The sequence below is a fragment of the Acinonyx jubatus genome, chromosome E1 (assembly GCF_027475565.1).
Source record: "Acinonyx jubatus isolate Ajub_Pintada_27869175 chromosome E1, VMU_Ajub_asm_v1.0, whole genome shotgun sequence".
In the NCBI taxonomy this organism is placed as follows: Eukaryota; Metazoa; Chordata; class Mammalia; order Carnivora; family Felidae; genus Acinonyx; species Acinonyx jubatus.
In genome coordinates, this window is record NC_069397.1 from 36,111,423 (window position 1) to 36,136,670 (window position 25,248).

General features: G+C 39.3%; 1 protein-coding gene across 1 annotated transcript in view; it reads left to right on the forward strand.

The window, feature by feature from the left end:
- SKAP1 (src kinase associated phosphoprotein 1) overlaps positions 1-25,248 on the forward strand; it is a 276,200-nt gene that overhangs the window by 30,979 nt on the left and 219,973 nt on the right. Inside the window, exon 2 of the mRNA XM_027033973.2 lies at positions 223-328. Within this exon, the coding sequence (XP_026889774.1) occupies positions 223-328 (106 nt within the window). The remainder of the gene's footprint in view (positions 1-222; positions 329-25,248) is intronic.

Consider the following 25,248-nt stretch of genomic DNA (forward strand, 5'->3'; position numbering starts at 1 on the left):
ATAAAGTTTTATTTATTTTCTATTCAGATAAAATTTACATAACATAAAATGTACTGTTTGAACCATTACTAAGTGTATGGTTCAGTGGTAGTAAGTGCACTCACATTGCTTTGCAACTTTAAAGTTTTTGAAGAGAAAAGAATACCCATTTCTTAATCCTTCAGATTTTCCTATTCTCCCTTATTACTTCTTTTCTGTTGATCAACTTTCCATTTCTTTTAGATGCTGAGGAGTTCTTGGCAGAAGGTTTGCAGAATGAGAACCTCAGTGCTACTGCAAGGGACCACAGAGACCATATACTAAGGGGCTTCCAGCAAATCAAAACTAGGTTTGTATAAACTGGTTCCATTTTTCTTTGTCAGCTTTTACACAATTTATAACCACTAAAATCTACTTATACATTAAAGAGGTAAGATGTACTTATCATAGTTCTTTATACTTGATAGAGGCTTACTAAATATTTACTGAATTGAATTGGAGGTAGGCAGGCATGATTAGTGTAGTTAGTATACCAAAATAAAACTATTTTTATAATTATATACCTGAAGATAAAGAATCTGCCTTTAGCTGTAGACTGTTGTGTTCATCTTTATTGAATACTTTGGCCAAATGTGTGAAAAACTAAACATTTATGCCTGTCCAAGTTACTAAAGGGAAGATGTTAGGCGGTATGACATAATTTTTGTTGTGATTTTTGGCTCTGATTTTACTTCCACATCTCCTTCCTTAATAGAAAACTTAGGGGCGCCTGGGTGGAGCAGTCGGTTAAGCGTCCGACTTCAGCCAGGTCACGATCTCGCGGTCCGTGAGTTCAAGCCCCGCGTCAGGCTCTGGGCTGATGGCTCAGAGCCTGGAGCCTGTTTCCGATTCTGTGTCTCCCTCTCTCTCTGCCCCTCCCCCGTTCATGCTCTGTCTCTCTCTGTCCCCAAAATAAATAAACGTTGAAAAAAAAAATTTATAAAAAAAAAAAAAAAAAGAAAACTTAAACCAGACTTACCAGATGATTCTTTGGCCATATTGGAATGTTTTAGTCTCAGACTGGTTTAGAGTACCATGGTCATTGACTTTTTAAAATGAGAGGTCCTGACCTAATTTGTGCCTTTTAGAATGTGAGCATCTGACAGATACATACATACATTTGCTTGGGGGAGAAAGAATAAAATTTTTCTTTTACAGTGTATTTCCTGGCCATCTTTTGCTTGAAATGTGGTAACTGAAAGAGATTTGGGGGATAAGTTGAATGTTATTTTAAGCTTTTCTCAACCCAATGGCAATACGGTTCAGAATGTTTGAACTAAGTACTCTTAGAAAAGGGAGAACATCTGTAGGGTTATGACTGGGATTTAATTTGTGTGCCTGACTGATCTTAGCATCTACTTTTAAAGCTCACTGAAACTCCTTAGAAGCAGGGAATTTTATCCTTTGGAAGGGCACAGCCAGAATCTATTCCCTCCAGAAATGTGAGAGAACCTCACAAGATGCCCTGCTGGATCTTAATCGATCTTTCCTGCTGGCTAATTAAGCATCACTTTTACTCAGCAACTGGGGACTGTGTAATTATCAGCCTGGGTTGCCCTGAATAATTGAAACAAACAGAATGCAGAAGATGGGAGCTTTTTGCAAAAGTGAGAATATCTGTAATTTTTGGTAGGCTGGAAGAGTGTTTAAAACAAGTTTCTCCATAATGTTACTTTATTAGTAGATAAGTTTAGGCTTACCTGTGTATCTGAAGGTTTAGTTAGTAACCCATAGAATTTTTTTTTTTTTAATTTTCACAAGTTGACCTTTGTATTTACAGGAGTATTATAAGCTTTGCATAAGGAATGGAGGTGGCATTACTTCAAATTGTATTATAGGGAGACGGATGCCCAGAACATAATTGTGTATTGATGGTGCTATGGGTATAAATTTGTGATAAGGATGCAAAAAAAAAAAAAGAGTGTTACTGTATCTGTATGGACAAATATACAACGAGGAGGAATTTTCCTTTTCCATATTTATACCACAGCGTTTGGAAAGGGCTAAACTTCAATCTGAAATTGGTAGTAAAAGGTGATTTTGTGGTCACTCATTATTATCAATTGCTTATTACTTCTTAGTCCTCTTTTTAAATGCACACACATACACACACACCCATGCACACACACACCCATGCACACTCACAGAAGCTGTCTTTGGTACGGGGTCGAGAGGGTTCCTTGTTCTCCAAGAGCTTGCTGTGCGGTTTGTGGGATAGACGTTCAGGAAACAATCAGCAGGAGCTTTAGGAAACATCTGATGGGAGCTTTCTGTTCATTGATTTGTTGCAAGAAAGATGACACTTTATTTAGAATTTCATAATTATCAGATCATGGAGGAAATGAGGAGCCAGAAATTAGATATTGTACCAGAAAATGGGAAAATGAGGCTTTCCTTTGGCAAGCTGTTTGAAATTGCCTTACATCCACCCATTCAATCATCATCCCCTTAATGTAACCCTTGTTTTACTGAACACTCTTCTTCAGCCATATTGCTTCTACAGTCCTATTGACAGCTGGTCCCCATCATACACTATTTGTACGGATACCAAAAGCTTGTACAATACCAGCTACATTTACTCTTGTTGTGTGGTACTGTATCTCATGACAAAAAGCCAGGTGTGAAAAGAAATTTGGAAATCACAAAACTTGAGAGTTAAATGTATATGGTAAGTGGACATGTAACATGGAAAGAATCACTGAAAGTTGCTTCTAACATTGTATCTTTAATCATATTAAGCCAATTATATTTTAGGGTTTGGTACATTTTGAGAGGTGGGAACCTATCTAAAACTATGATCTGACACTTCAGGGCTTGAAGGTGGGTAAAAAAATCTCAAGGTAATCTGAGAAAGCCACTAGATGGATATAAATACTGTATGTATATATACACACACACATATATTTCTCACACACACACACACACACACACACACACACACACACACACACCTTTCCATTCTATTGTTATCTTCTTGGTTCACTTTCTCTAATTCTTTCCTCAAGTTGAGCTGCGTGAGAACGAGAAGGGTAGAGAGGAGTGAAAAGAGCACTGCCTCTGATTCTTGGTAAACTTTAGAGGGTTGGCCCTAATTTTTAGGGTGACTCAGAATTCAGTGGTGTTTGCCATGACTATGGAATTACTGTAAGTCCCAGTGTCTGACTGTCACAGCTGTCACATTATAAAATGTGCCGTTTGCTACCTTTCTGTTGTCTAGCCCGACTGACCCTGGAAATGATAGCTGTGTCCAGAGTCGTGGGTGTCCTCCAAGTGCTCATCTGTTTTCCAGAACCAGTGGCTTGGCCATTATCTTTCCTCACAGACTTAAAAACAGACAAACAAGGCATGCCTGAGTGGCTCAGTCAGTTAAGCGTCTGACTTCAGCTCGGGTCGTGATCTTGCAGTTCGTGGGTTTGAGCCCTGCACCAGGTTTTGTGCTGACAGCTCAGAGCCTGGAGCCTGCTTTGGATTCTGTGTCTCCCTCTCTCTCTCTGCCCCTCCCCCGCTCACACTCGGTCTCTCTCTCTCTCTCAAAAATAAATAAACATTTAAAAAATATTTAAAAAAACAAACAAAAATCGTCTCTGTATCTCCATCTGCATACTAGTTTTTTTTGGCTTACATGTATTACCAATGAAGGATCATGTATGCCACGTAAGACAAAATGAAAAAATGGGTGCTTTCAAAGAAGTGGAGCCCTTGTGTGGTATTCCATGTCCTGAGCTGTGATATTCATTGCTCTTCTTCCAACTGCCTCATTTAAACCTTCTCCCTAAAATCTAACAGCTTTCACATTCTGAGTCCAAGTTTTCACTGAGCTCTTTAGAGTATGATTAGGATGAAAGCCAGGCACAGGCTCCTCCTGTTTTATTACGCTGGTCACTGCAGGATCCGCGCCAGATGTGGGACACCTGGAATGAAGCAGACGATCTGCACGTAGAAGCTGGATGGCAGTCTCATGCATTTGCCGAAACAGTCGAGCATTTCTTAAAAGCTTCATTCAGGGGAGGCCATCTGACAGCAAGGATACATTGAGAGTGGGGGAAGGAATGAAGAAAATAGAATATTTTTATTACTAAGGTAGGGACATACATATTCTCTCTTGATGGCCTGTTTTGGAACAACCATTTATGCTCACTGTTGGAAGTGAAGGCTGGAGCCAATGGAAACAAACTTGGAGTATTGTTTCCTTCTGTGAAACTTAAAGGAGTTCCAAAAAGAGACAGGTAGATTTATAGCATATTGAAATGGAAAGAAATCAAGAAATAACTTTCTGTAACAGGATTACGGCAAAAAAGCCACAAAACCCAGGACATTTAATGCATAGGCTGGAAGAGTATCTTGAACATGTTTCATTGTGGGTGGCTAGTCCAGCTCTGCATGAAACATGATACATTAATATGAATATCATAATAACAATTCCAGTTTCTTTGAGAACTTCAAGTGTTTCTTTTCAGGTTACCGTGGATTTAATTATAAAGTAGGATTTAGCTTAAGATGATCATCGGATGGCCTTTGTTTTATAGGAGGAGAGACAAAAAGTTAGTCTGATACAACTCTTGGGAGTTAAAAGTTTCAAAATAGTATACCGTAAATACTATTACCATTAATTACATAGAGGGTTTCACTCTTCTTAAGTGCTGGTTAATGAGCTTAAACACCCCAAAAGAAAACACATTCAAATGAAGCATGCTTAAAGAGAACTAAGGTGTAATGTGCTGTTATATTAATTAATACATTTGTGTTGCTTGCAAGTTTAGATATTTGCTCACAACATCTTTCTGATGTTTCATTTTGCTACTTACACTGGAGTTTCAGTGCCAACTCAGAGAAAAGAAAGAGTAGGAAATAATTATACCATCCATCTAAGTTTCAATAGCTCTAAAAAAGGTTCAAAAGTCATAGCAATAATTTGACCACATCTCAAAGGTTGATAATTTATTTTTTCCTTTTCTAGTCCCATCCCTGCCTCCCAGCCTTAAACTAAGAAAGAAACAAAACCCCACCAAAACTTCAGGGCTCTCAACTGATCGTTTATATGCCAAATTCCTGTATACTAGTGTTCTGTTATTCAGTGAGTGTATGTTGAGATTTCACGACTGTGTTAAAAGATTTGGGGGAATATACTTATGTGGCAGTGAGGGGTTATATTTATTGTTCTTTGAGTCTGAAATGCTCTGCAGGTGAGACTGATATAACATTACCCACTTCTGGTCTCTTGGCTTAACCTGGAAGGGAAAATCATCTCAGTATGTGTTCTTTCCTAGCAAGCCTTCTGCTCTTCCCAAGCAGCCTTGAAGTGTATAACTTGCCTTTTGATGTTATGATGATGATAATCCTATGTATTCTTTCACTTGTGAGGATATCTTGGGTTTGGTACCAGCTCCAAGATTAAATTGATCCATTTTTGTTTCTTTTACACTGGGCTATTGTGATAGTAGTGAGCAGAAACTTCTTCTCTCTTTGGGCATCCTATAAAATAAGTATTTTTATATAAGTAACTCTGATATATAATAGTATTTTTTCATGCTAAGTAATAGGTGGGTTTTTTCAAAAGCATGGATGAATAAATTTGTTCCTTCCAAAAGTTTTAATAAAAATTCCGAGTACTGCTCTCTTTAAACAGAATAACATGTTCTATTGTGAAAGGAATTTTGAAATGTGACCTAGGAGGCAGGCAAGTAACTGAACTTGCACCCTTTAGATTGGACTAACTCATCAGAGTAATAAGCTGAGCACTACTCCTTAGCCATACAGTGAGGTCGCTGAAATTTGCTTTATTCCTGATGGAATTACAGCTATCATTATCGCTTGGGCACATTCCTATTATCTACTTAATATGGATTTGTCTTGAAAGGTCTCAGAAAATCCTGTGTCTGTTTTTTTTAATACAGGAAGCTTGTATATTTGTCTATAAATGGAGGTTCTTAATTCATACATTGTGTGAAAAGATCATTTGTATAAAATCACTGTCTTCATCTTCCGTTGATTTTAAGTCTCATTTTATCTGGAGCTAGTCTTTTATCCCAGCCCTGCACTATTTCCTCGGCTTATAAAAAGCCAATGAAAAAAATGCCTCTCTGCGTTCATCTATTTGTGGATTTCCAGGGACCTTGTGGTTGTGGGGCCTTCCGGATTGTGGTTTTCTCTAATTTGCTTGTTTTCTCTTATTTCAGATATAGACCCACTCTGTATCCACTTTGTGAAAGTAGAGCAAAGGGGAGAGAAATACAAGAGCACTGGGTCAGCCGTCAGAGGCCAAACTCTTTGTTCGGATGTTATTTTTCTAACGCTGACTCATTCAATTGAAGATTCCCCTAATGCCGATCTTATGTTGTCTTTCGAAGTTGCCTCTCTCATCACATTGTTTGGAATTTTTTTTTTTTCCAGGTGTTACAAAACTGCAAACATTACCAACCAAAGTTTGAAACCTCTATTTGATTTTCCTTTGTAATGTCGCTATGATTTTTTAATTTGGAAAATGACGCAGGAAATTTCATTTCCTTGGGATTTTATTTTATTTCACAATTCTGCTGAAAATGAGTTGGGCCTAAAGTGGGTTTTTATCATCACACCACGTGAATCATATCTTCTTTGGAAGCCGGATCTTCTCCCCCACTGTGTACACTCATCTAGTCTCCCCAAAGTGCAGTGCTAGCAGGGTTGGTAATGAAATGCGGTCCTACTTATCACGCTCAGGAAAGGGCTCAGAGAAGACGGGGGGAAAAAATCAATCCCACAGGAACTTCTCCAGTGCTAGATATCCATATTTAACCCCCATGCATTTAAAATGGAAATGAGATTTCTTAGGGTTTTAGTTTTTGATTTACACAAGATGTCACCGCCTCCTTGGCAATGGGAATATTTTACAGACCTACTGCTGACCCGTTTGGGAAGATCTCAGCCTATCGCTCCAGGTCCAATGTAGTTTCTTCATATTTCTTTCAAAACTCTCAGCAGTGCTTTGCAATAGCTTTGATTCTTCAGGCTTCAAAGGATGCCCCTTCCAGGGCCAATCCTCTGAAAGAAAAAAAAAAAAAAAAGGAAGACCAGTGTAGGGGAACAAACAGCTCATAAAGGAAGGCGCAGCTCTCCCCGTGGCAACTTTTACTGTAGTCCATTATTGGGGAGTTTACAAATCAGTAATATCACAGCTTTGCAAACCCAAGAAAACTCCATTTTGATGCCAGTACTTTGTTGCCAAATTTGTTCCTGGAGTGACCTAGTCTTCAAAAGTCCGGCTTCAGATTGTTGTATCGGAGAAACAGTGTGGCTTATATGAGATGCATTATTATTTAATGCTCGAACTCAAACTCCCTCCTGAGTTGGTGAGCCTTGTTGAGGTTCTCATTATAACTTACCAAAAACGTTATGTCCGCATAATCTCCATTAGCTATTTCTCTAAGTTATACTGGGGAGTGTCTCTCTTATTTGTGAATTCTGCCATACCACAAGGTCCATCTTGCAATTTGGTAATTGAGACCTTTTACCATGTCTATTAAGTGCCCTTGTGCCTTTGTTGATGAAAGAACTGAGATATAAGAAATTACACAAAGTAATAGAATTAATAAAAGATTAGGATTTAGGATTTAGGATTTGTAATTAGTTGCTTAGTTCACTTAGCCATTACAAAAAATGAATTGGCATCTTTCAAAGATTATTGGTTTAAAAGAATTGTAACAAATATTGAAGTTTAGTCAATTATACATGCATACTGAATTGATTAGGTGGAGTATACTAATGTCTAATGTATACTAATTTATTTTGGAATCCATCCAAAAGAAGATGGATGAGTGGATGGATGGATGGATGGATATGTGACAAAGCAAATATAACAAAATGTGAGTCATAGAGGCTAGGCTGTAGGTATATATGGAGTTCTTTTAATATTTATGCATATTAGAAAATTTTCATAATATAGTATAAAAAATTATTATATTAATATTATTCAGAAATCATGGACTTAATTCACTGTGGTTTCAGAAAACCACAGACTTCCTCAGTTTGGAAATGTAATAAACATATTTGGGATTTTTAAGGATGTAATTTTCTAGGAATAGCATTATGACTTTTGCTTTTCTAAGTGAAGTAAAGGATAATCCTCTAGTTTGTTATTTCTGCCATAAATAGCTAACTTTTATACTTGTTTAAAACTTCTAGGCCAGCAATTATGGAGTGCTAAAATTCAATTCAAGCATTCTGCCCAGGAGATCCTGAAATTTTGATTTTTTTTTTAAGGAAAGGCAATTTCTGACTTTTCTCATAAATTTGATAAAAGGAAAGCTAATATGAGATTGGTGGTCCAGTAGGAGATGGAACTCAATTTTACATTTTAAAAATCACTTTATGGTATTAAAAATGACAGAGGTTAGAAACAAAGCTCTTATTCTTTTATTGAACTAGAATTGAAAGTGGCAGAAAATCATTTTGGCCCTAGTGCAGTAAATGTTATCACTAAAACATGTTCGGGGGATATTAGGATAGTCTCTCAAGCACTGGAGACAAAAGTTCACAGAACAAGAACTGATTTTTCTGTCCTTATCTTGAAATTATTAGATGTACAGGAGATGAAAGTATCTTAGCTCTAAGAGGACAGGGTAGTGGAGCGTGTGTTGAAAATGATAATGTCTCCATTCTGGAGAGAGGTGAAATGGAGAGAGTATGGCGGAGTGGGTGTCCCAGCACTGACAGGATGATGGAGGGGGTCCACAGGCATGGGGAGCCAGCACCTGAACCAACCCCAGCACTGGGGAATCCAGAACCAGAGATAATTTCACCGGTGCAAAACTGTGCGCTGATAATGAAATGAAAAGCCAGGGATTCTATTCATTAAAAGAATTGCTTGAAGATTTTATTTAAAAGGGAAATGAAACTGGAGCTGTCAGCACCTACTTTATTTTGAGAATCCAATAGGAGAGAAATTTTAAGTCCATGTGGGAAAAACCAATCATTTTTGAGTGTGCAGTGTGATTATTCTTTAGAATTTTGTGTAAATGGAGCAGGTTGGTAGGCATATGTTTGCTGATCCTACAATGATTAAAATTCAGAATAAGTAAGGCTCCTGTGAAATGGAGTTTTCAGGCTCCAGCCAGTGTTCTGTACTGCCATATGGCATAACTAGAATTAATTGCTGTTCCCAGTCTCTTATTCTTTTACTGAATATCTAGGTGCTCTGTGTGAAATATAAGCGGTTCCACAGAAATATTTAATCACAGGAGATAGATGTTTGACATGTTCACGAAAGCGGTGCGTGTAGCTAATAGTCGCTTGGAAGAAAAAGCCCTTTGTGAGGTTTTCTTACCCCCCCCCCTTTTTATTAAGAAAAATGCATGGACAGGAGAGTTAGCAAGGAAAAGAGGGAAGATTCTCAGGACTTTATAGGTCGGAGTCAATAGAAATGGGGAAGCAAGGAATCTTTTCTGCTCGAGTCTTCATTACTCCAGGTGTGGCTCGTGGACCAGCCACAGCAGCATCACCTGGAAACTTGTTAGAAATGTAAACTCTCGGGCTCCATTGAATCAGACCTATTGAATCAGAATCTGCATTCCAATACAAATCCAAGGTTACTTGTATGCACAGTCCCATTTGAGAAGCACTGCTCTAACACATACGTTTAATTTCATTTCAAATTCATTTTCTCAGAACTCAGAATACATATTTCTGGAGATTATAAACTCCTTAAAGGCATGGATGGTCTTATGTTAATTTTTTTTTAAAAAAAGCTCTAGCATGGCGCTGGCAAGTGGTGTGAGCTAAATAATGTGAGTTGAATGAATGGGGGAGGGGGACTGTTAAAACCAGAAACTGGTTTTTTAGGTCCTTGGCTAAACCTTAAAGCAAGAAACCCTCTTTATTAGAAAATTTAATATTTGGTAGCTAGCCCCACATATTCTTTTTTTTTTTAATTTTATTTTTTAGCCCCACATATTCTTTAACAAAGATAGGATGCCTTTTTTTTTTTAGTTTATTGATTTATTTTGAGTGCGCGCGCGCACACACACACACACACACACACACACACACACACACGGGGCGTGTGCGCGCGCGCAAGTTGGGGAGGGGCAGGGAGAGAGAGAGAATCTCAAGCAGGCTCTGCACTGTCAGCGCAGAACCAGACGAGGGGCTCAATGTCACAAATCGCGAGAGTATGACCTAAGACGAAGTCGGATGTTCAACCGACTAAGCCACCCAGGCACCCCAGGGTGCTTTCTTTTTACCGAGTGTTAGGGAGTACAGTCTCCTATAATAGTATTTCTCTAATGTTCTGTGGTAAAAGGGTACCAGGTTGCTGACCATGCACTGGCATTCTACTGGAGCATGGGTGCCAGTCATTCCACCATCGGTGTGACCCATCACCAGCCCTCTGCTTCTGGTCATCACACTGCCTACTCAGTTCTGCATATCCTTGTCTCCACCATCTCTCACCTCCCCCGATGACCTCTCTTCTAGCCTTTTCCCTGTGTTTCTTAGCATCCATGTCTTTTTAGAATCAAACTCCACTACATCCTCAACCATTTTGCTCCGTCTCTGCCTTTGTAAAACACACCTGTTCTGCAGGACACTGTTTTGCTCACAGTCATCTTAAATAGAATTTGCTTACTTTCCAGTAGTGCTGTTGGCATTCTTCAAACTCCTTGCTGACACTTCTAGACCTTTCCCATTCAGTCTTGTCCCAACCTCTCCCCTTTGAGATGTGTCTACGTGGCTTTACAGGTCTCTGCCCCTCTGTCATCTTTTGAGATCACGCTCCTCCTCCTGCTGTTTGAGGACTGAAGCAGTGACATGGTTATCTTCCCTCCTCTGTTACCACTACGCCCCAGAGACCCTCTCTTTCTTAAATTTAGCTTTCCTCCCCCCTCTGTTACATGTCTCCTTCATCATAGAAATATGTTCAAATATCTCCTAATGTTAAGAAAAACATTACATCCTGCACAGCGGTTCCCTACTGTTCTGTATCTCTTTTTTTGCAGACAGAAGCCTAGACTCTGGTTTCCTCTTCTCTGGTCACTCCTCATTCCTCTACAATCTTGCCTCTGCTTCTGTCAAGTTACTCTTGCCAAAGCACCAAAGTGCCAGTAACTCTTTAATTGCCACATCTAGAAGACACTTTTCAGTCTTTGTCTTATTTGTTCTCTCTGCAGCATCTGACGCTGTTGATAGCTTCCTTTTCCTCCAAAAGTTAAAAACAAAAACCAAAAATCCTCTCCCTCTCTTAATTCCCATGGTAATAGTCTCTCCTGATTTTCCTTCTTCCTTGCTTTTATATTCTCTGTCTCCCCCTCCCACCCCCCCAGGTTTTTGCTTGGGCTCATTTTCCTGCCCTGCCCTCTTTACCATTGCCCCTCAGTCTTGCCTCTTTCCCCACCACATTCTTCTTGGGCAGTTGCACACATGTCCACAGCTTCATGACTTCCTCTACAGTTCTGCAGCTCCACTGCACATCTCTCCACAAGGCTTCAAACAGCATATTGGATAGCTCCTTTTGGGTGTCTTAGATATCTCAAAGCTCACATGGCTGAGGCAGACCCTTCTGGATGCCTAGCCAGCAGGCACCCTCCACTCTTCCTTGACAACAGAACCCTACTAGCCTAGGGATGAATCATGATTTGAAAGCCATGACAGACTTCTGATAGGACAGTCTTATGCTTGGGAGATGGCATACATTAAATGCAATAGCCACCTTAAGACATAACTCTGCTCTTAGGTATTAGAGCAGAAATACAGGAAGAGCCTAGGTCCTTCATGCCATTGTTGGGCCCCTGTATCAACCCTGGAATCACCTGTCTTCAGACCTTTTGTTTTAAAAGAAAAATAAACTTCTGTTTATTTAAGCCTATGTCCTTTAGGTGTTCTGTTACTCGTAGTCAGAAAAATCCTGATGCAGTGTCCAGAGCTGAACTCACTATTTTCTATTCTGCCCACCCCTAAACCTAATTCTGATTTCCCTAGACCTAACACCCCCAAGGCAGAATCCTGGGAGTCATTCCTGACTCCTTTGTCTTTAGTCCCTGAGCCATCAACAAGCCTATTGATTCTTCATCCTAAATCTGTCCTCCCTTTTCCCTTTGTCACTAGCTAAACTTCAGTCTTCATAAAGTCTTACTCAGAGCATTGCAAAATTCTGCTTTCTGGTTCTCTGTCTCAGGTTTCTCCCTGTTCCAGTTTATTCTGTTTATCCATTCTGTTGAAAGGGCAAACTTAAAAAAAAAAAAGATAAGATAATTTAATCATGCATGCTATAGAAGATTTCTTGATGTGAAGCAATAAGATATATACTATAAGTGAAAAAGTACTATATATATATATATATATAAAACCTCAGAGAAAAATGCCTGAAGAAACCACTAAAATGTGTTCTTTTTATGTTAATTTATTTAAGTAATCTCTACACCCAACATGGGGCTCGAACTCAAGACCCTGAGATCATGAGTCACATGCTCTACCAACTGAGCCAGCAGGTACCCCACCCCACCAAAAACGTATGGTAATGATGGTAATCTCTAGGAAGTGGAGTTTGAGTGATTTTTAAATTCTCCTTTTTGTTTATTTGTATTTTCCAACTCTACAGTGAATATGTATTTAATACTAAGTCATTGAGATCAGAGCCTTTCCTGTTTTAAAAAGGGACAGATTTAATAGCCAAAGAGTATTTGGTTTCCAGGTGAGAAAGGAGTTGGAACTGAGGGGAAAAGAGATGTCAAAAGAGGAAATTAAGCTTTAATTGTGTAGTATGGCCTTGGGTCACTCTTGTGAAGATTTGGAGGTGTTTTACCCTGTGCCAAAACAAACATACATCCATAAATGCACATTAAAGTAAAATTATTTTTGAGCCATATGAAATACAGCCATCCTTTGAGTAATTTATGATGATTTTGCTAAAAAATATTTTTTTTTTAAATAAAGGAAGTTCATTCTCAAAGTCTTCATTAGATGAGGTATGACTGACTGGGAACAACTTTCATTTCTTAGATATTATCTCTTTGAGCTGCACTGAACTGACACAGGATGAATCCTTCATTAGAAAAGGATTATCTACACTTTGTGTGACTAGTAAAACATTTGGGTTTGTGGGACTAGTTTCCCAAAGTGATGGTGCTTGAGTAAACCCCTCACTTCCTCCTTCTCAAAACATCAGTCACCATGATTGAGTTTTATGTTGGTCATAAAGGGAAATGGAATCACCTAAGAGCAGGATGAAGATTACAAACTGGAAGCAGTTAATTTGCTTAAATATTTATTGGCTCTTTGTTTACTCTCTGTTGGGAATGATGCCAGGCAATCAAGACAGTCTCACACATGACATAACCCTGTTTTTCAAGAAGTTACTGGGCCAGTGAGTGGCCAGACTCATGACCAGAGCCAGCATGTAGACCACTGCTCACAGATATCTTCTATAGAAGGTCTGAAATGTTTGATTTCAATTTGTTACATACCTGGAGTCTCACCATTTAGAAATTTATTTAGGCTCATCACCTTATTTTAAAATACAAATTCACCTGGAGGGTTAAGAGACTTTTGAGTGCACATGCATGTGCATTAGCCCTGTTTAATGGTTTTCTTGTAACTTTTGGTTAAGATGACTGTGCTTGGGAAATTCAGTGGCCAGTGAGTTGTTGAACCAACTTTTTATGTGTAATGAACAGTGTTAGGTACACTGAGGGTTATCAAAGCATCAGAGGATCCTTTTCCTTGGGAAGAATGAGGGCTTCAGAGACTCTAACATCTGTGATTTAAGAATGACAGTCAGAGCCAACATTCATTGCACAAGCACTGTATGCCAGTCCCGTTATCAAAGGGCTTTACACACATTATCCCATTTAATCCTCCCCATAGGTGTGTGAGATGAATATTGAATAATCCCTATTTAGCAGATGAGAAAACAGATTCAGAGAGGTAATCGACTTTCTCAAGGTTACACAACTGTTAGGGTCTGGAATTGGGATTTGAACCCAGGCGGTATGATTGTTGGGCCAGCACTCTTTTGAGGCTCAATTTCTTTATAAAAAGCAAAGAGTATAACTTTATTCATTCATTCATTCATTCAGTGTTTATTGAGCATATACTATTTGCAAAGCATTTTTGTGGTGAATATGACACAGATTCCAGTCTTCCCGTAACTTATTTTTGAGCTGGATAAACCAAATAATTATACAATACATGCACCTAGTAGGATTGTTGTCCTGCATAAAAGTGCCTAATATAACCCATGTTACTTAATTAGATACCCCAAAAATATTCCCAAGAAACTTACAACCCAATGGGAAAGATGTAAAAGCATGCATAAATAACTATAACTCAAGATATACTGTGGCTAAAGCTTTAGAAGAGGTACACATAGATTGTACTGTGAAATCCCAGAGAAAGAAGTCAGTTCTGGCTGAAGGGATCTGAGACACCTTCAGGGCTATGAGATGGCATCATGGCTTGGCTGGGGGTTGAAAAGGATGGGTTTTGGTGAGGTACATGGCACCCAGAAATAGCAGGTACAAAGATACAGAGAAGGTAAAGTTTAGCCATGTTTGGGAACCAAAGCATAATTTGGTTTCTTAAGCACAAGGAAGTAATTGGAGAGATACCTGGAAAAGATTGGATGGAACCAAACGTTGGAAATGAGAGCTTTGACTGGATTTGAGAGAAGTAGGTAATTTGAGAGAGGAAAGCTCTGGGCAGGGGTATGTAAGCTGATGCTTTAGTAGGGAGCTATGGATAACATGTGAATCCTTGGCACCTGGGAGGTGGGAGATGATTGCAAAGAGAATAGAGGGTAAGAATGTCAGAGTTTGCCTATGTTTCCTATCCCCAGAGAAGGAAGGCGTATCATTTCTCCTTCTCATTATCTTTTGCTTTGAGGACACCAAGCTCATGTTTATATCCTTGGTTCTATAGCTGGCTTTGGTTTGTTATGGGCTTAATAAGCTTTTATGGATAGCCAGGTAACCTAACCATTTCTTGGAACTTTACAGAAAAGTTAGCCAACTTTATGCTTCAACTTCTGAAATGTGATTGGTTTGTAAATGAAAGATTGTATCTACTATACTTCAGATCTGTTAACAAGATTTAATCACTGTTCTGTTTTGTTTTGTTTCTAAGATTTCATGGGTTTTTGAAACTGGCCCAGAATACTTAACACTATTATTTTGTTTCATTAGGAAAATGCATTCCAAGGTCCAAACAACTGGAAATGGAGCACAGACTATACTTGAACTGGGGCCTACCTGTCTAGAATTTTCTTAACAGACAACCATTGGCAAAATACCCATTTCCTTTATAATGTTTTCCAAGCTTGCCCCATCGTATGAATTACCTGAGGATCTTGCTAAAAAATAGTTTTCTAGGTCTCTACCCTGGAGATGCTAATTTACTAGGTCTGGGGTGATCTCTGGGAATTCATATTTCAATAAGGGCTCCAGGAGAGTCTTAAAATCGGGCAAGTATATGTAAAAATCTTTATCAGAAGTTGTTTTTTTTTTTTTTAAGGTAAGGGACTACTTTGGTTTTCAAATGAATTTTAATTTTTTTTTTCAACGTTTATTTATTTTTGGGACAGAGAGAGACAGAGCATGAACGGGGGAGGGGCAGAGAGCGAGGGAGACACAGAATCGGAAACAGGCTCCAGGCTCCGAGCCATCAGCCCAGAGCCCGACCCACGGACCACGAGATCGTGACCTGGCTGAAGTCGGACGCTTAACCGACTGCGCCACCCAGGCGCCCCGGTTTTCAAATGAATTTTAATAATGAAGGGGAAGGAAGGAAGAAGGATTTGACAGGGAAGTGTGAGTTGAGGCTGTTAGGAGGGTCCCCCAGTATGATTGGGGATCATTGACAGGAAAATTTTACCAACAGGGCTTAAGACCAGCAAGTAGCTGACAACATTTTAACCTAATTGACTTGTAGGGTGGGGCATAGGGATACGGTCAGCAGCCGCTGGCCTTGGTCCTTCCTTTGGCATGATGTTTGCCTACTGTCTTTTGCACTTATGTGTGGCCTGGCAACATGTGGAGACATTTCTGATGCTGAAAAATCCCTTGAAGTGGGACAGAACCAAAGTCCTGGCCCCATGATGGGTCAGGTAAGTTCTAGGATTGACTGATTGTAGTTGAACTGCTGGTGACCCCTGGTTCATATTGATACAGCCATAGAACTGGTCACATAGTCACTAGTCTTTATTTTTTTCTTTTCTTTTCTTTTTTTTTTTTAGTCAGTAGCCTTTAGATCAAGCAGTTCTATTCTTTATGATTTGGATAATTGGGACGCTCCTGTAAGGATTTAACTATGACTGCTATAGATACGGTACAAAGAAATAAATGGGAAAGTGATATTCTAGTATAGAATCTTGTGTAATTAGGAAAAAAACTCAAGTTGAGGGCAAAACTGAAACAACTTAAAAATGATCTCTGAATTTCTGTGTGTATCTCAGTTCCTAACTGGAAGAAAGTGTATATATAAGGGCATGAGGTTTTTGAAAATTTCGGTAAGTAATTCATTGTAGCTTTTAGAGCGGTTACCAGTAGAAGCCTGCATTTTATATTCTATTTTTATATATTTAATTATTCAGATTTTGGAGTGGTATGAATGAGGGAAATAATATTATGTCTTTAATTAGGATTCTGTTGTTATTTTTCAATTAATCTGTGTCAGTAGCTTTAGCATTTGTATTAAATCATTTTCTTCATGAAAGCTTTTAATGAAGAAACAAATTGATTGTATTTATATATTGGATTCTTGCCACTACAATGTGTATTCGGTCGTGTCTTTTGAAGTATATTTTTGCCAGTCATATTGTGGTTATTTTTTTGAAGCCAGTCTTTGAAGGGGAAAAACTCTTCGTTTGGTAAAGGTTTTAACTTAACAAAGCATTCTTATTTTGTCTCTTTCTCTTCTTCCTTGTCTTCTCCTCCTTTGGTTTTCTTCCTGGTTTTCCCTCTTGCCTTCGTGTGAGTAATTTAGAGGGAAATGAAAGTATCCTTCCCCATCTTCTTTGGGATAAAATCCATACCCCATGGCATTGCTTGGAGGGCCTTGCCTGCTGCCTGTGTCTCCAGCCTTGTCTCTGACGCCTCCCTGAAATGCTCTCTGTGCTTCACTTAGGCTGAACTCAGACGGCCCTTCTGTTTCTCATGTCCATTCACTTACTTAGCAAGCATTTATTGAGCCCAATTTCTGTGCCACTGCGCCCTGAGGGCTCAGTGACATAGAGAGACAAGAGGACTGCGGTGCAGTATTGTAGGTGTTACTCAGAGGCATACACAGAGGTGCTATGGGAGCACCAAAGGACCACCAAGGGTTCACTGGGAGAAGAAGGGGCACGATGGAGAAAGTGTGCTGGCAGAGAGAGCAGAGACGTGTGAGAGCAGCAGTGTGAACAGAGGAGGGGAGAGCCTCAAAGCTAGAGCTGGGGTAAACCACTGCAGGATTTCAAGCAGGGGAATGATAAGACTGGGTTTGCACTTTAGGTCATTAGAATAACATGGTGGTAATGACATTACAGCTGACATTTACCAAAGGCCTGCCAGGCGCCAGGCCTAGTGCTCAGCTCTTCGTGCACATTATCTCAGTTAACCCTCCCCAAAACCATACAAGGCAGGTATAGCTTTTATTTCTATTTTAAAGATGAAACCAAAGGAGGGGGTGGGGCAATGGGCAAAATGGTGGAAGGGGAGTGGGGGATACAGGCTTCTAGTTATGGAATGAGTAAGTCATAAGAATAAAAGGTACAGCACAGGGAGTATAGTTAGTGATGTTGTAATAGCATTGTGTCATGACAGGTGGTACTACACTTGTGGTGAGCACAGTATAATGTATAGACTTGTGGAGTCACTGTGTTGTACACCTGAAACTAATGTAACATTGTGTGTCAACTATAACTCAATTTAAAAAAAAAAAGATGAGGAAACGGAGGCTGCAGCTGAAGTCTGACAGCTAGAAGGTGGAGAAGCTGGGACTCCGACCCAGACTTGTCTGCAAAGACTTTGCTCATCACTTCCTTCTTCATCAGCACTGGGAGAATGGGTCAGGGAGGAGCAGGGTGGCAGGTGGACATCTTAGGATGTGGTGATATCAATATGAGTCAGGCATCTTGAGGGCTTGAATGAATCCAGCATCTGTAGACATAGGAGCTAGATTAAAAGATATAAAGGGAGTAGAATTTACAGGTCTTGGTGTTTGATGGGATGTCCACAGTAATAGAGAAAGAGGTGAAGAGGCAGTTCCTGAGTTTCAGTTGGGTGGGCAGAGATGTCATCCATTAAAACGGGGAACAAGAGATAGGAGAGGTTTGAGACTGGTGGGACAGAGGAGAGTCCTGAGAGCAAAGAGAAGAATAATGCTATTTCCTGTTTTTGGATATTTTAATTGATTGTGAAAAGTCTCCACTATGTACAGACATTACAGTCAAGTCTTTGGCCATTGGTGTCTCTCCCTCCTGCCCCAGCCTAAGACCCAGGACATGCCCTCTAGTCTTCTCTTACTTTCTTGTCCTTCATCTCACAAGCCTAGAAGAACCTTAACCTCAGATCAATTCAACTATCCATCCACCTTCTCTGCTTTTATACTTGGGCAGCTACTCAGTGCTGAAGAAAAATTACGCAGTGGGACTTAGTAAGTCTTAGTTTCCAACCCCAGCCGAGCCCTTAATGACACCTGGCAGTTACTTTACATGCTTCCTCTTAGCAACATTTCTAATTTCCTCTCCTCCCACCCTGCTCCCCAGTCCTTAGCAGATTTATCATATCACTCTTGAATGACATCATTGCCTACTTCACAAGATAAAAAAGAGGCTTGCAGGTTGGAAACCACTCAGATTCTTGCCATATCCCCTTCTCAAACATGCCTGCTTTGGGCCTCTGCCATCTGTTCTGAGGGGCCTGGCCCCTCTGCATCCTGGGCCTGGCCTCTCTGTGACCCCCCCTCCCTCCCCTACCAGGCATCCTCCTCTATCTGATCCCAGATCCTCCCTCAGCAACCCTTATCTGCAAGCAGTAAGATGGGTTCTGGCATTAGCCAGACCTGGGTTCTTCTGGCCCTAGTTTTTACCTTGTGTGTGTGTTTGTGCCAATCAAATCACTCCTGCACAATTTGACCATTCCAGCCAAACAGTCTCACAGTTGGGGCTTTCTGTACTCTCAGTCCCTCACAGTGTCTGGCAAATCGCAGAGATTTATTAATGTTTGAGAGAGTGAATGCAGCCTTCATAACTTGAGATATAGATGGTATGTTGGCATGTTAATGTTGAGAAATGCACTCTGCCTAGATGAGCTCTAAGAACTAGTCCAGCTTAAATACTTTTATGCAACATTTGCTCTCAGGTGAATAATGTGATCATGTTCATAACAAGGTAAATACCAAAGGAATTTTCGAGTGAATATCATGTTTTTGAACCTGCCCCCTGATTCTGCACAAGATAAACTGTGGTAGCTTCACAATGTGGACTTCTAAACTTCTATGATGCAATCAGATAACCTCTCCATACTTCGTTTTCCCATCCATAAAGTGATGGGCTGGATTAAATGACCTTCAGTGTCCTTCCAGCTGTAAAATTCAATGAGTATAGGGTCCACAGTCACAGTGTCATGCAGATAGCAGTTATTTACTAATCAGATAACTAGGAGTCTTGGTGGCCCAAGAGTAGCTATTAACCTGAAGCAGGCAAAAATAAAATAAAATTAGGTTCCAAGCATCAACACAGACACAAATGGCAGAGCCCAAGATACTACAGTTTAAAACATGGTGATCAGCTGGATTTCTTTGTAGGTGATTGCTGCCTTGTTCTCTCCAATACACAAGTTTGGAACCAAAAGATATCTCTGGTTTTACTCTTGACAGTCTATTCCCAGCCTGCCTCCAAATCTGTTGTCAAATCTCTTGTCCCTCTTCTTGGTCTTCAGTAAACTGTCTCTCAGGCTTTCTCCTTCCCGTCCAGGCTGCACATTTCTGCTGGTTTGATCACAGTGGACATCATTCCCTGTCCTTAAAAACAAGCAACCCAATCAACCAACCCAACAACCAGTTCTTCAGCTGCTCCCCTTTATCTACAGAAAGAAAAAAAAATCTAAACTCCGACTTGACATTTATAGTCATTTATTTGGTCACAATATACCTGGCTGGCATTTTTCTTTAATAGTTCATCGAGTTATAATTGATTGCCTATTACACGTAGGGAGCATGGAGATTATGAGACATACAACCACAATTTGCAGTCCTGATGCTAGAACAAAGGAGAAGGGATATTTGAATGCAGGTTTTCAGTGATGTGGTGAAAGACCATAATCATTGACTAATTGAGGAAAGCATGTAGATCTCTTACTGTTGGAATCCGAGTGGATGTTGGATTGACTGTGGCAGGGATTTCATGTAGTGAAAGTGTTATGGAAGACTCTAATGGTGAGTAAGGTTTTATTTGTTTTATTTCTTTATTATTGTCTGGGAACAGACTTCCAAAAAATCAATACTGTCAACATTGGATGACAATGCTTGTTTATTATTTAATGAAAGTTGAATTGTGACCAGTTCATAAGTAAGAGAACATTGTGTTGTCTTCCAGAGTAGGTTTCTAAAATTTGTGGGTATAGCGGGGCACCTGGGTGGCTCAGTCGGTTAAGCATCCGATTTTGACTCAGGTCATGATCTCAATGTTTGTGGGTTTGATCCCTGCATTGGGTTCTGTGCTGACAGCTCAGAGCCTGGAGCCTGCTTCAGATCCTGCCCCCCTCTCTCTCTCTCTCTCTCTCTGACCCTCCCCTGCTCATGCTGTGTCTCTTTCTCAAAAATAAACATTAAAAACAATTTTTTTAATTTGTGGATATAGTCTCAAGACCACAGAAATATTACGTCCAAAAAGAGAACCTATGAACTTATGGCAGATCCTTCTGTTACATGAGTTATATGCTTCTCTGCTATTACCACAGTATTTGTTATTTACTATCTTAGATTGACATCTGTTCATGTATAAATATCTCATAGTTTAGACCAGATTGTAAGCTTCTTGTAGGCAGATACAAGGTCCTGTTCTTTTGATGGATTGAAGGTACTGGGCTAGATGGGGCACCAGCTCCCCTCCAGGGGACTTCCCATTCCTGCCTATTTCTGAGACTGGTGCCCCAACCCCTGGGTCCCAGCCTCTGAGGCCTCCACCAGAGACTTCCACCAGATGGTGCTCTTTTCCCATTTCTGTTCTTGGGTGTCGTTGGCCATATTACCCTTTGCCACTTGTCCATTCTTTTTGCAAGGTAGTAGATGAAACACTGGTACTAGAAAGAAAATTTGAAATCAAGTGAATCTTCCAAAGTGAGAAATGAAGTTTTAGGAAATATCTGTAGTGTACAGACTATTAGTATTGTTCACAAAAGCCATTTCCTTGGTCATATATAACTCTCTACATGTGGCTGATCAAGGCCATTTGCAAGGGTTTTACTAGTGTTATCAACTTGTCATTGAAGCCCTGGTCAACCAGGTTTCCATTTGAATTCTAAGATTCCATTACTAATATCAGTATAACACTTCATTCTTGGCAGTCTGTTTGGAGACAGCCATTACCAGAGAACAGAGATAGTCAAGAGGGAAATAGAAGTCATCTCTGGACCTTGAGTATCGCAGACAGCCTATTCATTTAGAAGGCACCACTGTTTTGGTATAAAAACCAAAGTTCAAATTTACATCCTTAAGAAGAGATTCAATTTTGTTTAGCAGGTGGCTTAACAAGACAGAGAATGTATGATGTGTTTTAAATTTCCATAAGTCACAGGTAAAATAACACCTTTAATACTTTAGTTGCAAAAAAAAATTCATCTAGATGTTCTAGATTTATAACATTACAGATGTTGGCCTTTCTGGGTAGCTATTTTATAATGTCATTGCAACCTTATTCATCTAACCCAGAGGGTCTTATCATTTTGGAGGAAAAGAGTTATTGACATTTTTGGAAATCTAATGAAGTTTATGGACTCTTCTTCAAGGGAAAAGAAAACATAGATTGATTTTAACCCATAATTTTAGGGAGTTTATGAGTCTTCTAAAGCTCAACTATGGACTCCAAGTTAAAGATGTCTGGTCTAACTACTCTCTGATGCTAAGCTGTCTGACAAAACAATTATACCTTCTCTTAATAGATTTATTTCCTATATTACAGTAAATAGAAAAAACAGTTAATGTGGAATTTAAGAGCTTGAACTCTGAGCCAAGGAGACCTGGATACAAATCTTGGTTCTGCCATTTAATAGCTGTGTGATTTGGGTCAAGTTTGTTGGCCTTCCTGAGTTTCAGTTTCCTTATCTGTAAAATGGAAATAGTAATAGTACTGACCTCATAGGGTTTTGATGAAGGTTAAATAAAATAATACATATAAAATGTATACATAGCACAATGCCTAGCATATGTTAAGTGCTGAATATGCTAACCTTTGCTTTAATCAAGAGATGGAATTATTTTTCTTTCTGAGATATTTTCAGTAATAGAGGATAAAGTAGTTTGTCTTACCTACTTCACCAGGATCTATCTAATTAGCTAGCTGAGGGGTAAAAGCTCTGAGTACTTTAATCTCAATAACTATGTTCATTGGTTAGCTCCGTAGTCAAGAATTTGATACCCACCCCAACTTTCCAGTCTAATAATTAAGAGTCAGTAGCTTCATTTTTAGCAGACATCTAGTGTTCTGTGACTCTTGAGTAGCAAACTAGATCAGTTTGTTTGCAGTTTGAAAGATACTGAAATATATCAGCAGGTGGACTCTATGTATTTTAGACACCATTTTGTCCATGGCACCAGAGCAAAACACTTGTCATATACAAGACATTCAACAAGTATTTGTTGATTGAGTGACTGAATTCTGTTACAATGGTAAAATGTATCTAGAGAAAAAAGTGAATTTTGCTGAGTGTTTTTTAAATTAGATTATATTTTTAAGACTTTCCTCCTCAATTTTTTATGAGAGTGCATGCTCTGGGAACTAGTTGCTAAAATTGGAAACTTGTCTGCCTCATTACGCGCCGAGTAAACCGTGAGCAAGTTATCTCCCCTCTCAATACCTTGGTTTCCTTAGTTATTAAATGAGCATAATAATAGGGTTACACAGTGTGGAGGAAGTGGGCTCATATAAGAGAAGTATTTAGAACAGTGTCCAGCAATATATTCGAGAAATCTTAATGTTGTTATTACTGTCCTTGCTATTACTACTACTGCTACTGCTGCTGCTATTGATTCAAGATCCCCTCAATATGGTGAATTCAATTTATTTGTTGTTACCTTTCCCTAAGTTTCACTGAAAACCTAATTTAAAAACACAAGTAGAATGCAACAAATATTACATTGCATGTTAACTAACTAGAATTTAAATAAAATTTGGAAAATAAAATAAAATAAAATATAAAATAAAATAAAATAAAAATAGCAAACTTTGTCTGACATGTAATGTAACTGTAAATTTTCTAGGCTATTCTGCCTAGCTGACCGTTAGGAAATTTTATTCTTCTATTTTCATTTTTTGAGGAACAAGTAAAGATGGATTTGTTTTGACTGAATGTGAAAATAATAATCATCAATATGGTTGCAGCATTTTCTCTCTGCTCATTCTGTGCTCATCTTTTTCCAGTTCCAAATATCATTTGCATGGACCTGATGATGTTGAGTATGGATATTGCCGCAGAGTGATAGCTTCCTTTTCATATTGAAGCTGAAGCTTCAAAGGGAAGATTAAAGAAGTGTTTGTTATCTATCTGCACAGGCCTGATATGAAATTCTCAGAGGCTTTTAGGATAAACACAGCTCTGTGTGTGTGTGTGTGTGTGTGTGTGCGCGCGCGCGTGTGTGCATGTGCCTATGCTTTTTCTTCTATATAACTCTATTGTGGTATTTGCATTTTGGTTTAAAATTTCTAGTTTCAGACTTGTTGGAGTCTCCGGCTAAGGGATAATTGTTTTCAGAATGAAGGAAAAGAATTAGAAGCTGTTGGCTGGATTTGACTAAATGCCTCCTAAAGAGCATAGAATTCTCTAGTGTGGAGTCATCTTTCCAGAGAATGTGATGAAGGCCATCTATAGGATATGTTTAATGAAACAAGATCAAAACTTTAAATGTGTTGTGTTCAGCAAAGAATAATCCATAGTGCCCTGCAGTGAGGGATGAGGTTGCTCACCTTCTCGCCTTACTTCTAAAAAGAAGTATCCTCTGTGAGCTGTGGGGTAGAGGTGTGTGTGTGAACAAACTTCTTGAGGGTTGTTGCACAATTAAGGCTTAGGGTAAGAAGAAAGGGGAAAGGTAGGGTGGCAGGATTGTTTTATACCTTCTGAAAATGAAGGGAACTAACATTCCACTTCATGCCATTCCACATCAAGTTCTACATATGATTTTTATTGGCAGAAATATTTAATTACAACGTCATCAAGATTAAAGTGGATTCTGCTGTTTAACATCAACTAGATAGACTTGCTACTTTATTTAATACCATTAAGCTGAATTATTTCTTTGTAATCAGCCTTCATATGATACAGCTATGATTGGCAAAAGCAGTACTCTTGGTGGGGTGCTTGGGTGGCTCAGTCAGTTGAATGTCCAACTCTTGATTTTGGCTCAGGTCATGATCCCAGGGTTGAGGGATCAAGCTCTGCGTTGGGCTCCATGCTGAGTGTGGAGCCTGCTTAAGATTCTCTCTCTCTTTCCTTCTGCTCATCTCCATCCCCTTTAAAATAAAATTAAAAAAATAAAACATAAGCGTTATGTGAACTTATAAGATCTTCTTAACTAAAAAGAGAAAGCAGGAACCCAGGGGCACTTTACAGTAGGTAGAGAGGGGAACTGAAGATATGTGTGTGCATTGTAGTAGGGGTTGTGGGGGAGAGAGGACAAAAGAAGAGGTTGAGATCATCAATAACATATTTTGCCTACTTAATAATTTGCCAAGAGTTGGCCTTTAAACTGCCACAGCATGGCTCCATTTTTTTTTTCTGGGTGAATAAATGAGAACCACATTGGTTAGCAAAGTTCCTGCTGTTGCCTTCATATACATTTTGGCAAGAGAAGTGCACACACGCATGCATGCGTACATGTGCACACACACACACATACGCTTGCACAGACTCACATTCTAATTTCTATTTCTATTGAATTGGAGGTTGGGTAACTATAGGAATCAGGGGCTAGAGCTGTGGCACAAGAGAAGATGGAAAGTTGCTCATCCCTTTGATGATTTGCTTGATTAGCTGTTTTTTATAGAAAGGAGTTTTATGGAAAAACTCTTCACAG